General features: G+C 67.4%; 2 protein-coding genes across 2 annotated transcripts; one reads left to right on the top strand and one right to left on the bottom strand.

The window, feature by feature from the left end:
* Window positions 1-1,554: 1,554 nt before the first annotated feature.
* GCC1 (GRIP and coiled-coil domain containing 1) lies at window positions 1,555-6,700 on the bottom strand. The gene is made up of 3 exons (XM_086743926.1): window positions 6,665-6,700; window positions 4,619-5,674; window positions 1,555-3,592 (listed from the first exon to the last, which is right to left on the bottom strand). The coding sequence occupies exons 2-3, from the start codon at window positions 5,660-5,662 to the stop codon at window positions 2,288-2,290; spliced, it is 2,349 nt and encodes a 782-aa protein (XP_086600052.1). The 5' UTR covers window positions 5,663-5,674; window positions 6,665-6,700; the 3' UTR covers window positions 1,555-2,287.
* Window positions 6,701-7,018: 318 nt separating this feature from the next.
* ARF5 (ARF GTPase 5) lies at window positions 7,019-12,088 on the top strand. Its single transcript, XM_086739923.1, has 6 exons — window positions 7,019-7,152; window positions 7,264-7,344; window positions 9,888-9,997; window positions 10,299-10,370; window positions 10,993-11,118; window positions 11,227-12,088. The coding sequence occupies exons 1-6, from the start codon at window positions 7,086-7,088 to the stop codon at window positions 11,311-11,313; spliced, it is 543 nt and encodes a 180-aa protein (XP_086596049.1). The 5' UTR covers window positions 7,019-7,085; the 3' UTR covers window positions 11,314-12,088.

The raw sequence follows: 12,088 nt of genomic DNA on the forward strand, positions 1-12,088 counted from the left end.
GTAACCGGTTCCCAGGGCCGCGCCCAACCGCTCTGGAAGCCAAACGTCCCCCCCGGATTTACGGGAGGAGCGACCATTTAAGTACCAGCACAAACGCTTCCTGACGGGCCGGCTTCCAGGAGCTGCAGCCAGCGCAGCTCCCCGGCCCCGCAGAGACGCTCCTTCCCGTTCTGGATAACGCAGTGCCAGCCGGCAGCACCGGACACACAGCAGCTGGCGCGCTCTTTTTTTTTTCCTCCTGACCTTGCGTACCCTGCGTTACGGAAAGCGGCAGCACCCAGAGCTCAGGAGCAGCTCACTGCGGCGGACGACGTTTGGGACAGGGAAACCCACCCCGCTGAGCCCACAGGACCTCTCCCCCCGCGGAGCCCCCGCGTGCGCTGCCCCGAGAGACGGCGTCGCTTCCCTCGGCCACGCAGGACGCAGGCTCGGCCGCCGAGCCCTCTCCCGTCACCTGGCTGCTCTCCTTACAGGTCCCGTCCCAGCGGAGCAGGGCCTGGCAGCGCCGGGGGGGCCGCAGCGGGAGGGGTGCTGCGCCCCTGGGTCCCTGTCCCCAGGGAACGGGCACCCAGTGGGTGCCCTCCAGTGGGACTGGCACCCAGGGGCTCGGCTGGGGGGATGCCCAGGGACCCAGTCTGTCCCTCCAGACACATTGCTGCTTCCCACGTCTCAACCATCAACCCGGCACGGGGGGGCGGAAGGAAAAGGGAAGGCAACAGGGTAAAGCCCTCGATGGGTGAAAACGTATAGCCTTCCCCTTCCCCAGGCTGTCGGCTCTCCGGGCAGCGGAGCGCAGAGCTCCAACAAAAGCAAAATCAGGTTCCTACGGCGGCAGCGGGCAGAGGAGTTGGCTTGCGCCAGCCCTGGCTCTCCCCGGCCCGGGACAGGAGCAGGCAGCTCCTCCGGCACGCTCGCAGCTGCGCGCCGCAGCTCCCCGAGGCCCGACCCTCCTCACGCAGCCCACGAATATTCGGAACACACGCTCCGCTTTTGAGCCTTGCAGCCGCTCAGAAAACGCCGGTACAGCCCTCTTCCCGCCGAGCCGCGGCTTTCAGCTCGGCCGTTCTGGGTCCAAGCAGCCAGGAGCCGGCAGATCCGGAGCACGAACGCAGAGCGCAGGAATGCCAGCGGGGAGCTGACAGCCGTCCGCTGAAGCCAGAGGCGTTTCAAAACGTTTTGGCGTCCCCCCTGCCGCGCTCACCAGTCCGCGAGGGAGTTACGCAAGAACTGCAAGGTCTCCGCAGCGCCAGGCCGCAGTCCTCGCGCGGCACTGACTGCGAGCCCAGGGCACGCGTCGCCCGCAGAGCGGTGCCCTTCCATCCCTCGCTGCTGCTTCCCTCTTCTGTCCCAGCGGGAGCAACACCTCGCCCCCAGAAACGCCGCAGAACGTCCCAAACTTCAGCAAACGGCTGCTGCGGGGTCAGCGCGCCCCTTTCAGCCCCTCCTCAGTTGGCTCTCTGCAATGCCCTGCTCCCCGGCTCAAACGGGGTCGGACAGCTCCGGGATCCGCTCGGAAAGATCTGCTCCACCAGTTTTGGCTCCGTGCAGGCCGGCACCACCGCCGTGACAAGGGTTCAACCTGCTAAACACTCCGGATGTCTGCTCTCCGTCCTGGGAAACGCCGATAACCGCAGGGAGAATCCCCGGTCGGTCCGAGGGCACAGCGGAACGCGCTGCGCCAGCGGATGGTCCCCGGCGCCGCGAGGAGCTGCTGAACCCTCTGGTATAAATTTGGCTCTGGGTTAAAAAAAAAAAAAAAAAAAAAACCAACAAACCCTTTTGAGAAACGGCTCAAGATTTTCTGCATTTGGATGACGGCAGTAGTTAAGACTCATCCTTCTTGCTGGCTTTCAGCTCTTTGTCTCACGGTATTTTAGCGCTGCGCTAAGTGCTTCCCCCGCCCCGTCTTTAATTTTTTTTTGAGTCACAAGCCGGTCTGGTGTTTTAGGATATGAGCAAGCTCCCCACCCGACACCTGACAGGGAGATTTTTAAAAAACTGTGTTTAAAAAACCATTGGTACCTTAAATTATTATTTTTTTTTTTTTAAATCAAGTTCCAGCTCGGAGCAAATTCTCACGTCAAGGAGCAAGAGAGCACCGCGATCCCACCGGAACCGTTGGCACGACTCTATTTCAGATCAGCGCTACGGGCGCGAGCTCAAGCCCAGCTTTGCTGGAAGCTCCCTGCTCCGTCGCCCGGGTGGAAAGGTTACAGCACAAGCGAGGTGGTCTCGGTTAACAATCAGAAACGCGTTTTGAGGCAAAAGCAGCCAGGAATAAAAGCTCTCATCTCTTCCCGGACAGCCACCAGCTGCTGTGAGCCGACTGTTTCGTAACAGCTTGCTTCTCTTCCGGGCTGAAGTGCAGAATAGTCAATATGGCCGTCAGCGTCTGCTGGCGGCCCAGGGAGTCCGGCAGCGTCAGGAACCTGTAGACGATGTTCTTGAGGTACTCCAGGTTGGCTCCCTCCCTGCTCTTATCTCTGAAGTTCTTCTCGATTTCGCTCTGAAGCGCGGAAACCTCCTCCCGGTGCTTCTCCTCCTCAATCAGGATTTTCTCCTGGAGCTGGTGAACTTGCATTTCCAGCTTGTGCTTCTGCTTCCTCAGCGCCACGATTTCCACTTCTTTGCGAGCCAGCTGCTCCGCGTACAAGATGAAGGTGGGCTCGCTGGTGGCGGAGAGGCGGAGAGCCTGGGGGAGGATCTCCGAGGAATCGTTCCCTGGCGAGTCACTGCTCGGAAGGTCAGTCCCTGACGCCAGGTAGTTTTTGGATCCTTGAAGCCCGTAAGGCAAGGCGAGAGACCTCAGCTGCTCCAGCTCCTGGTCCTTTTCTGCCAGCACCGCCAGAGCTCGGTCCCGCTGCTTGTGCATCTCCTCCTCCAGCTTCAGCGCCCGCTCCCTGTAGTCCAGCTGGCACCGCTCCAGTTCCTGCCTGTGAATTTGCTGTAGCTGGGACAGCTCCTGCTTCTTGGCTTCCACGTCGTGCTGGTGCCGCTTCTCCATTTCGTCGGAGGAGAGCTGAAGCACGACGTACTTCTCTTTCAGGTCGGCCAGCTGCTCCTGAGCTTCCTCCAGTTCTTTAGCCAGATTGCCGTCTTTGGCCGACTTGTTCTTGAGAACCACTTGCGCCCTCATCTTGTACCTTTCAAACTCCTCCTTCAGCTGCTTCAGCTCCTGCTGGTAGTACAGAGCAGTGGCCTTCTCGCCATCCCCAGCCTCAGTGCCCTTTGGCAGCTCCAGCTCACACAGCTTCTCGACATCCAGAGCGGGCTGGCTCTTCTTAGCCGCCGCCTGCAAGAGCTTCTTCAGCTTCTCCATTTTATCCTTCAGAACGTTGACATCGAGATTGGCTTCTTCGACGTGAACATCAAGAGGGGATCGGCTGGAGGCCGCGATGGCCAGGGTTTTGTTCTCCAGGTCCAGCTGGACGAGGCGGTCCTTCAGCTTCTGAATGACGGCTTGGTCCTTCTGCTTGGCTTTTTCGTAAGTGCCCAGCAGCTCGGAGACTTCGGAGACTTGGGCCTCCAAGTCGGCCACCCGCCGCTCCTCCATCTGGGCGCACTGGCGGAGCTGCTCCTCCACCTGCGCGGTCTGGGAGCGGAGAGACACGGGAGGGTTAGATCAGCGCAACGCTCCGGGGGGGTCTGCGGTGTACACGGGGTTAATTCTGCTCCGCTCAGCTCCCAACCGGCGCAGGACTATCCCTTCCCCGTGAACCCTACGCGAGCCGCCACGCTGACCTGCCTTTTCAGATGTTTGCTCATTTGGGGAGAAAGTAAACCAAAAGGGTTTTCGCTTCTGTTCGCTGCTCTGCGGAGCTCCTCGCGCCAGCGCTACCTGCCCCGCTGTAGGTGCGGGGGGTGCGACGCAGCCAACCCGCCTCACAACCTGCGACAGGAATTTTTAAAAACGTGCGTGCGCTCTAAAGCCTTCGTGCAGCTAGCCGCGTCTCACCTCAGCGCCATGCTCGGCTGCGCGGACGTTAACATAGCGCAGCGGTTTCTGAGTGGCAAGAACCTGCGAGCAGCAGGCGTTTAAGTCTGAGGACAACGGCGGCGCTCAGTAATTGAACTGCAACGCAGCCAGAGCCGGTCAGCTCCAGCTCCGTCAGAGAGAAGCTGTTAGAGACCACCCAAAAAGGGGGGAACGGCATTAAATCGCCTGGTGCTTCGGGTCAGAAAGGAGAAAACTCGCTCCTGACTGCAAGGAGACGAGGCAGATCCCGTTCCAGGCGCAAATTCGGTCACCGGTGCCAACCCCCGGGCGCGTTGCCCCACAGCCCGCAGAGTTACGCGGGTTCCTCTCTCCCGCCGCACCCCTCTTCCCTAGCTCTTCGCTCTCCCCCGCACGCGCGCAGCCAGAGCCCTTCTCCCGCATTTACCCTCCCTCCTTCCCTACAGCGCCCGGAGCTCCACCGAAGCAGGCAGCACAAGCAGGTTTTATTTTCCCCAGCGACCACCCCCCCGCCAAAGCCACGATGCTCCCATTTATCTCAACCCTCTCTGACTCTGCGGGACCGGGAAGGGGAATTTGTGCCCCTCCAGCCTGCACCCCGCCCCGGTCGCTGCCGGGACACCGCGCAGAGCGAGCTGCCACAGGGCCCAGGCAGGGAATTACCTTCCTCATCTCCTGCAGCAGCTGCGCTTGGAAGTGGTTCTTCAGGCTGGCCATCTCCTCCTGCAGGTCCTGCACGCGGGGGTCCGGCTTGCCGTTCTCCTCCTGAACGGCCTGCAGCTCTCTCTTCAGCTCTTCCACCTCCCGGCTCAGCTGCTTGACGCGCAGCTCGTAGCCCTCGGCGCGGTCGGCCGCGCACGCCCGCCCGGCCAACGCCTCCCTGGTCTCCTCCAGCTTCAGCTCTGCGTCCTGGCGCAAAGTCCTCTCGTTCTGCAGCAGCTTCTGCAGCTCTCGCAGCATAAGAGCGTGGTCGCCCTGCTCCTGCGCTCGGTCGTGCTGCTGCGCGATCAGACGGGCTTTGGTCTCGGCGAGCTGCTCCTGGACACACTTCAGCTCCGTCTCCAGCTTCTCGGTCTCGTCCTCTGCTTTCTTAACGGCGTCGTCCAGGTCCTGCTTCATCTTCCTCTTGTCTGCTTGGTAGGAGGCTTCCATGCGGGACTTCTCCTGCGTGACTGTTGACAGAGCGCTGGTCAAGGTGGCCAGCTGGCTCTTCAGCTGGAGCACTCTTTTATCGCCCTCGCCGGCGGCCGACGACACGTCCCCGCCGCTCGCGCCGACGCCGCTCTCGGAGCCGCTCGTCTCCTCTGATTTAAGAGAGGAGGAGGCGGCGGCCGCGGGCCTGTCGGCCTCGGGCCCCGCGTCACCCTTGCTGCTGGCCAGACTGGCAGCGGTGTCCGCGCTGGCGGCCGTCCCCGCGCTGTCTTCGCTGTGAACCGAGCTCCTGTCGTCAGCGGCATCGGCGAAGGAAGCGCCGGAGCCAGGCGCAGGCTGAGCGCCGCTCGAGCCACCGTCGGCCTCGTGAGACACGGACAACACCTTCAGGCTGGCTTCCAAGGCCTCCTTCTCCTTGAGCAGGCTCTTGTAGGCCCGGACGACGTCCTTCAGCCGAACCTGGTACTGAAGCAGCTGCTTCTTCTGCGACTCAATCGTCTCCAGGAGGTCTTTTTTACTTGGGCCGCCTCCAAAGTTCATGCCGAACTTCTCCATGATCCACGCAACCTGAAAGGAGAAAAACAGCACAGAGGCTGAACGAGCAGCAGAGGTTTATTTTCCATCAGCAGGCGGCTAAGCGGGACCACCCTCCCGAACGCCCCAGGACACCGCGCCGCCAACGACTCTTCCGGGGGTCCCCAGGGCCTCCTGCCACCGAGGGGTGGGGTGTCGGCGCCAGGGGCCGGAGAAGCCACGAGAGGGGAGTACGGGCGGGTGGGACAGGGACACGGAGGGGTCGGGGGGGACGCAAGCTGGGCTGAGGGGGGTCGGGGGGGCCCATACCGCAAGGGGGGGGCGCGGAGGGCGGGAGAGGCTGTGGGGCCGTGGTGGAGGGACACGGGGGACAGGCGGCGCGGAAGGGCCGTGGGGCAGGGGGAAGCCGTAGAGGAGCCGTAGGGCAGCGGAGGGGGCCGTGGGGCAGAGGAGGCTTTTGGGGAGGGGGCCGTGGGGGGTCCGTGGGGCAGAGGAGGTTTTTGGGCAGGGGAGGGGGCCCGTGGGGCTGGGGGGTGGCCCGGGGGGGGCAGAGGAGGTTTTTGGGCAGGGGAGGGGGCCCGTGGGGCTGGGGGGTGGCCCGGGGGGGGCAGCGGAGGCTTTTGGGCAGGGGAGGGGGCCCGTGGGGCTGGGGGGTGGCCCGGGGGGGGCAGAGGAGGTTTTTGGGCAGGGGAGGGGGCCCGTGGGGCTGGGGGGTGGCCCGGGGGGGGCAGCGGAGGCTTTTGGGCAGGGGAGGGGGCCCGTGGGGCTGGGGGGTGGCCCGGGGGGGGCAGCGGAGGCTTTTGGGCAGGGGAGGGGGCCCGTGGGGCTGGGGGGTGGCCCGGGGGGGGCAGCGGAGGCTTTCGGGCAATGGCGGAGAGGCCGGTGGGGCAGAGGAGGCCGCGAGGCTCAGGAGGGGGGGCCCTCGGGGTGGGGGGGGTGTCACGGGTGGCTGGGGGGGGGCGAGGGGGTCCCGGGGGGCGAGGCCGTTCCCAGGGCAACCGCCGCCCCCCCGCAGGCCCTTACCTGCCGCGGCCGCCAACGCGCCGCGCACGCGCAGAGCGCCGCGCAGCCCCTTCCGCCGGGCACTGCGCACGCGCGCCGGCGGGGCACGGGAAGGGCTGCGGGCTAGGGGCGTGGCCAAGGCGCGCGTCGCTGGCCAATGGGGCGTGGCTATCAGCGGGGGGGGGCGTGATTATAAGCGGTGGGCGGGGCCAAGCAGCGGAGGGCGTGGCTAAGGCCTGGGGGCGTGGCTTTGTCCGAGGAGGGCGTGGTTTGACAGCGCAGGGGGCAAGGGGTGGAGGCCGCGGGGGCGGGGCCCGGTGCGCGGGGGCGGGGCCCGGTGCGCGGGGGCGGGGCCTGCGGCGCGGAGGCAGCGCGGAGGCAGCGCGGCCGTCCCGTCCCGTCCCGTCCCGTCCCGTCCGGTGCCGTCCCTCCCGCCGCCGCCATGGGCCTCACGGTCTCCGCCATCTTCTCCCGCATCTTCGGCAAGAAGCAGATGCGGATCCTGATGGGTGAGCGCGGGGGCGGCCGAGCGGGGCCGGGCGGGGGATGGGGCCGCGGGACGGACCGGTGCCGGTGCCGGTGCCGGTGCCGGTGCCGGTGACACCACCTCTGCGTTGCAGTGGGGCTGGACGCCGCCGGCAAGACCACCATCCTCTACAAGCTGAAGCTGGGGGAGATCGTCACCACCATCCCCACCATCGGTGAGTGCTCCGGCTCCGGGCAGGGCCCTCACCGGGCTCCGGGTACCGGGCAGGGCCCTCACCGGGCTCCGGGTACCGGGCAGGGTCCCCATCGAGCACTGGGTACGGGGCAGGGCCCTCACCGAGCTCCGGGTACCGGGCAGGGCCCTCACCAAGCTCCGGGTACCGGGCAGTGCCCTCACCGAGCACCGGGTACTGGGCAGGGCCCTCACTGGGCTCCGGGTACCAGGCAGGGCCCTCACCGAGCACCGGATACGGGGCAGGGTCCTGACTGAGCACCGGGTACTGGGCAGGGCCCTCACCGAGCACCGGATACGGGGCAGGGTCCCCATTGAGCACCGGGTACGGGGCAGGGCCCTCACCGAGCACTGGGTACGGGGCAGGGCCCTGACTGAGCACCAGGTACTGGGCAGGGCCCTCACCGAGCACCGGGTACTGGGCAGGGCCCTCACCGAGCACCAGGTACTGGAAAGGGCCCTCACCGGGCTCCGGGTACCGGGCAGGGTCCCCATCGAGCACTGGGTACGGGGCAGGGCCCTGACTGAGCACCGGGTACTGGAAAGGGCCCTCACCGAGCACCGGGTACGGGGCAGGGCCCTCACCGAGCACTGGGTACGGGGCAGGGCCCTGACTGAGCACCAGGTACTGGAAAGGGCCCTCACCGAGCACTGGGTACTGGGCAGGGTCCCCACCGAGCACCGGGTACTGGGCAGGGTCCCCACTGAGCACCGGGTACTGGAAAGGGCCCTCACCGAGCACCGGGTACTGGGCAGGGTCCCCACCGAGCACCGGGTACTGGAAAGGGCCCTCACCGAGCACCGGGTACTGGGCAGGGTCCCCACCGAGCACCGGGTACTGGGCAGGGTCCCCACTGAGCACCGGGTACTGGGCAGGGCCCTCACCGAGCACCGGGTTCTGGGCAGGGTCCCCACCGAGCACCGGGTACTGGGCAGGGTCCCCACTGAGCACCGGGTACTGGAAAGGGCCCTGACTGAGCACCGGGTACTGGGCAGGGTCCCCACCGAGCACTGGGTACGGGGCAGGGCCCTCACCGAGCTCCGGGTACTGGGCAGGGTCCCCACCGAGCTCCGGGTACTGGGCAGGGTCCCCACTGAGCACCGGGTACTGGGCAGGGCCCTCACCGAGCACCGGATACGGGGCAGGGTCCCCATTGAGCACCGGGTACGGGGCAGGGCCCTCACCGAGCACTGGGTACGGGGCAGGGCCCTGACTGAGCACCAGGTACTGGGCAGGGCCCTCACCGAGCACCGGGTACTGGGCAGGGCCCTCACCGAGCACCAGGTACTGGAAAGGGCCCTCACCGGGCTCCGGGTACCGGGCAGGGTCCCCATCGAGCACTGGGTACGGGGCAGGGCCCTGACTGAGCACCGGGTACCAGGCAGGGCCCTCACCGAGCACCGGGTACGGGGCAGGGCCCTCACCGAGCACTGGGTACGGGGCAGGGCCCTGACTGAGCACCAGGTACTGGAAAGGGCCCTCACCGAGCACTGGGTACTGGGCAGGGTCCCCACCGAGCACCGGGTACTGGGCAGGGTCCCCACTGAGCACCGGGTACTGGAAAGGGCCCTCACCGAGCACCGGGTACTGGGCAGGGTCCCCACCGAGCACCGGGTACTGGAAAGGGCCCTCACCGAGCACCGGGTACTGGGCAGGGTCCCCACCGAGCACCGGGTACTGGGCAGGGTCCCCACTGAGCACCGGGTACTGGGCAGGGCCCTCACCGAGCACCGGGTTCTGGGCAGGGTCCCCACCGAGCACCGGGTACTGGGCAGGGTCCCCACTGAGCACCGGGTACTGGAAAGGGCCCTGACTGAGCACCGGGTACTGGGCAGGGTCCCCACCGAGCACTGGGTACGGGGCAGGGCCCTCACCGAGCTCCGGGTACTGGGCAGGGTCCCCACCGAGCTCCGGGTACTGGGCAGGGCCCTCACCGAGCACCGGGTACGGGGCAGGGGCCCTGTCAAACACTGGAGCCAAGCAGGGTCCCCGTGGAGTACTGGGTACCAGGCAGGGTCCCGATCGAGCAGCAGGTACCGAGGAGGGTTCCCCTGTGAGCACTGGGTACCAGGCAGGGTCCCGATCGAGCAGCAGGTACCGAGGAGGGTTCCCCTGTGAGCACTGGGTACCAGGCAGGACCCCCCACGCTGCCCCTGACAGCCGGCACCGTGCCCAGCCCCCCGCCACATCCCGCAGACTGTGCTGCCCACCCGGGTACCCCTCCCCCTGGGCCCCCGCTGGGGAGCCTGACGTGCACCCCAAAATGCCCCTTGCGGTCCCCGGCACGGGCATCCATGGGGTTCTGGGCTCCCCGGTGACGGGGACGTGCCAGAGCGGGTCCAGCGCGGGGCCGCGGCGCTGGCGAGGGACCAGTACCAGGAGAGGCTGGGAGCTGGGGCTGCTCCGCCTGGGGCAGGGATGGCTCGGAGCGGGGATCTGATCCCTGTGTGCGGATCCCTCACGGAGCCAGGGTCCCCTCGGGGGCGCGGGCACCCTCTCCCCTTCCCCCTCCCGCCCCCGCGCAGGGTTCAACGTGGAGACGGTGGAGTACAAGAACATCTGCTTCACCGTCTGGGACGTGGGCGGCCAGGACAAAATCCGACCCCTCTGGAGGCACTACTTCCAAAACACGCAGGTACGCCGGCCGGCCAGGGCGGGGATGGCCCGCGGTTCCACGGGGCTTGTGGCCTCATCCTGCCCAACTGGGAGCACTGGGACCGGGTGTTTGCCCCGTCGGAGGGGAACGAAGCAGAGGGGTGCAGTGGAGGAGCGGGTGAAGGGCAGCCCCCGTCCCGGGGTGCTCTGGCTCTGCGCGGAGGGGCGCGGGTGGGCAGCGGGGCCGCTCTCCCCCTTGGTCGGGGGGCGCTGCCCGCTCCAGCCTGGTTTGGGATGTCCCCCTGTTCCCCGTGCCCGCTCCAGCCTGGTTTCTCCCGCAGGGTCTGATCTTCGTGGTGGACAGCAACGACCGAGAGCGGGTGCAGGAGTCTGCCGAGGAGCTGCAGAAGATGGTGAGTGATGGAGGGGGGGGATTTGGTTTGGCAGGGAGGTGGGCGCCCCCCAGCCCTCTGGGCGAGAGACGCGCGGGTAGGGGGGCGAGACGAGCCCCAGCTCTGCCCTGCCCGCGACGCGGTGCCGGAGCGTCCGTCCGGAGATGGGCTTGGGCACCCGACAGCGGCTCGTCCCCCACGCAGAGGCCGGACCTACGGGGGTCGGGAAAGATAGCGGAGAAAACACGGCTCTAGGCTTGATTTAGTCAGGGCTTTGCTAGCCGAGCGCCCAGGGCACGCGGGGAGGGGAGGCAAGCGGCCAGAAACGACGCCCGAAAGCCAACCTGCGGGCCGGGGCTCGTTCTCTCCTCGGCGCGGAGGGGACGCCTGCGTTGGAGCGAGGGGCTCCGGGGAGGGGAGGAGGGCGCAGCAGCCACCGCGGGGACGGTGCGAGGGAGCGGGCACGGCGCTTCTGGAAAAGCATCCCGGGGCGGCCGAGGTGCCGGAAGCCAGCGGAGGAGCTGGGGAGCCCTCCGTGCTCTCTGGGTCGGTCCGAGCCGCGTCTCGCTCGCCGGGGTGCCGGATCTCACCGCGAGCCGCCCTCCGGCAGCGCGCGGCTCAGCCGCCCCCGCTCTCTCTGCAGCTGCAGGAGGACGAGCTGCGGGACGCCGTCTTGCTGGTGTTTGCCAACAAGCAGGACATGCCCAACGCCATGGCGGTGAGCGAGCTGACCGACAAGCTGGGGCTGCAGACGCTGCGCAGCAGGACCGTGAGTGGCCGGGCGCCGTCCCCGTCCCCGCGGGGCCGCTCCTGGGGGGCAGCAGGCTGGTGGTCCGCGGGGCCCGAAGCCCTTTTCCCCTCTCCCTCTGTTTGGCAGTGGTACGTGCAGGCCACGTGCGCGACGCAGGGCACGGGGCTCTACGACGGGCTGGACTGGCTCTCGCACGAGCTCTCCAAGCGCTAGCCGGGCCGGCGGCACGGGGACCGGACGAGCCGGGGACGTCTCTCCCAACTGCTGTTTCCTTTGGTTTTCCCTGGTTTATTTGGGGAGGGGGGCTGTGTTTTTCCTTTCTCCCCAGAGCGGCCTCGCCTCCGGTAGGACTTGAACCTCGAGGACTGTTCGGGCAGCTCCGCTTCCCAGTGCCCTGCCTTCGCCCCCGCGCCGCTGCGTGCCGGCCGCCCTCCCCACCTGCATGCGTCGTCTGCCACAGCTTGCCCGGCTCTGCCGGGGTGGCACGTCCCCGAGCGTCCCTGCCGGGGTGGCACGGCTGCGAGCGTCCCTGCCGGGGTGGCATGGCTGCGAGCGTCCCTGCCGGGGTGGCATGTCCCCAAGCGTCCCTGCCGGGGTGGCACGTCCCCGAGCGTCCCTGCCGGGGTGGCACGGCTGCGAGCGTCCCTGCCGGGGTGGCATGTCCCCGAGCGTCCCTGCCGGGGTGGCATGGCTGCGAGCGTCCCTGCCGGGGTGGCATGTCCCCAAGCGTCCCTGCCGGGGTGGCACATCCCCGAGCGTCCCTGCCGGGGTGGCACGTTCCCAAGCGTCCCTGCCGGGGTGGCACGGCCGCGAGCGTCCCTGCTCCTCGCCTGAAGCCGGCGGTGGGGGCTGAGCGGCGCTGGGAGGCAGGGACAGGAAGGATGGACCCTTTTATCCTCCCGGTTCTCTTTCTCCTGGGGAGGGGGCGTGTGGCCGCGCACCGTGCTGTCGCACGGCGAGACATTAAACACCACCACTTTGTACTCTG

The sequence above is a fragment of the Chlamydotis macqueenii genome, chromosome 1 (assembly GCF_036417535.1).
Source record: "Chlamydotis macqueenii isolate bChlMac1 chromosome 1, bChlMac1.mat, whole genome shotgun sequence".
NCBI lineage: Eukaryota > Metazoa > Chordata > Aves > Otidiformes > Otididae > Chlamydotis > Chlamydotis macqueenii.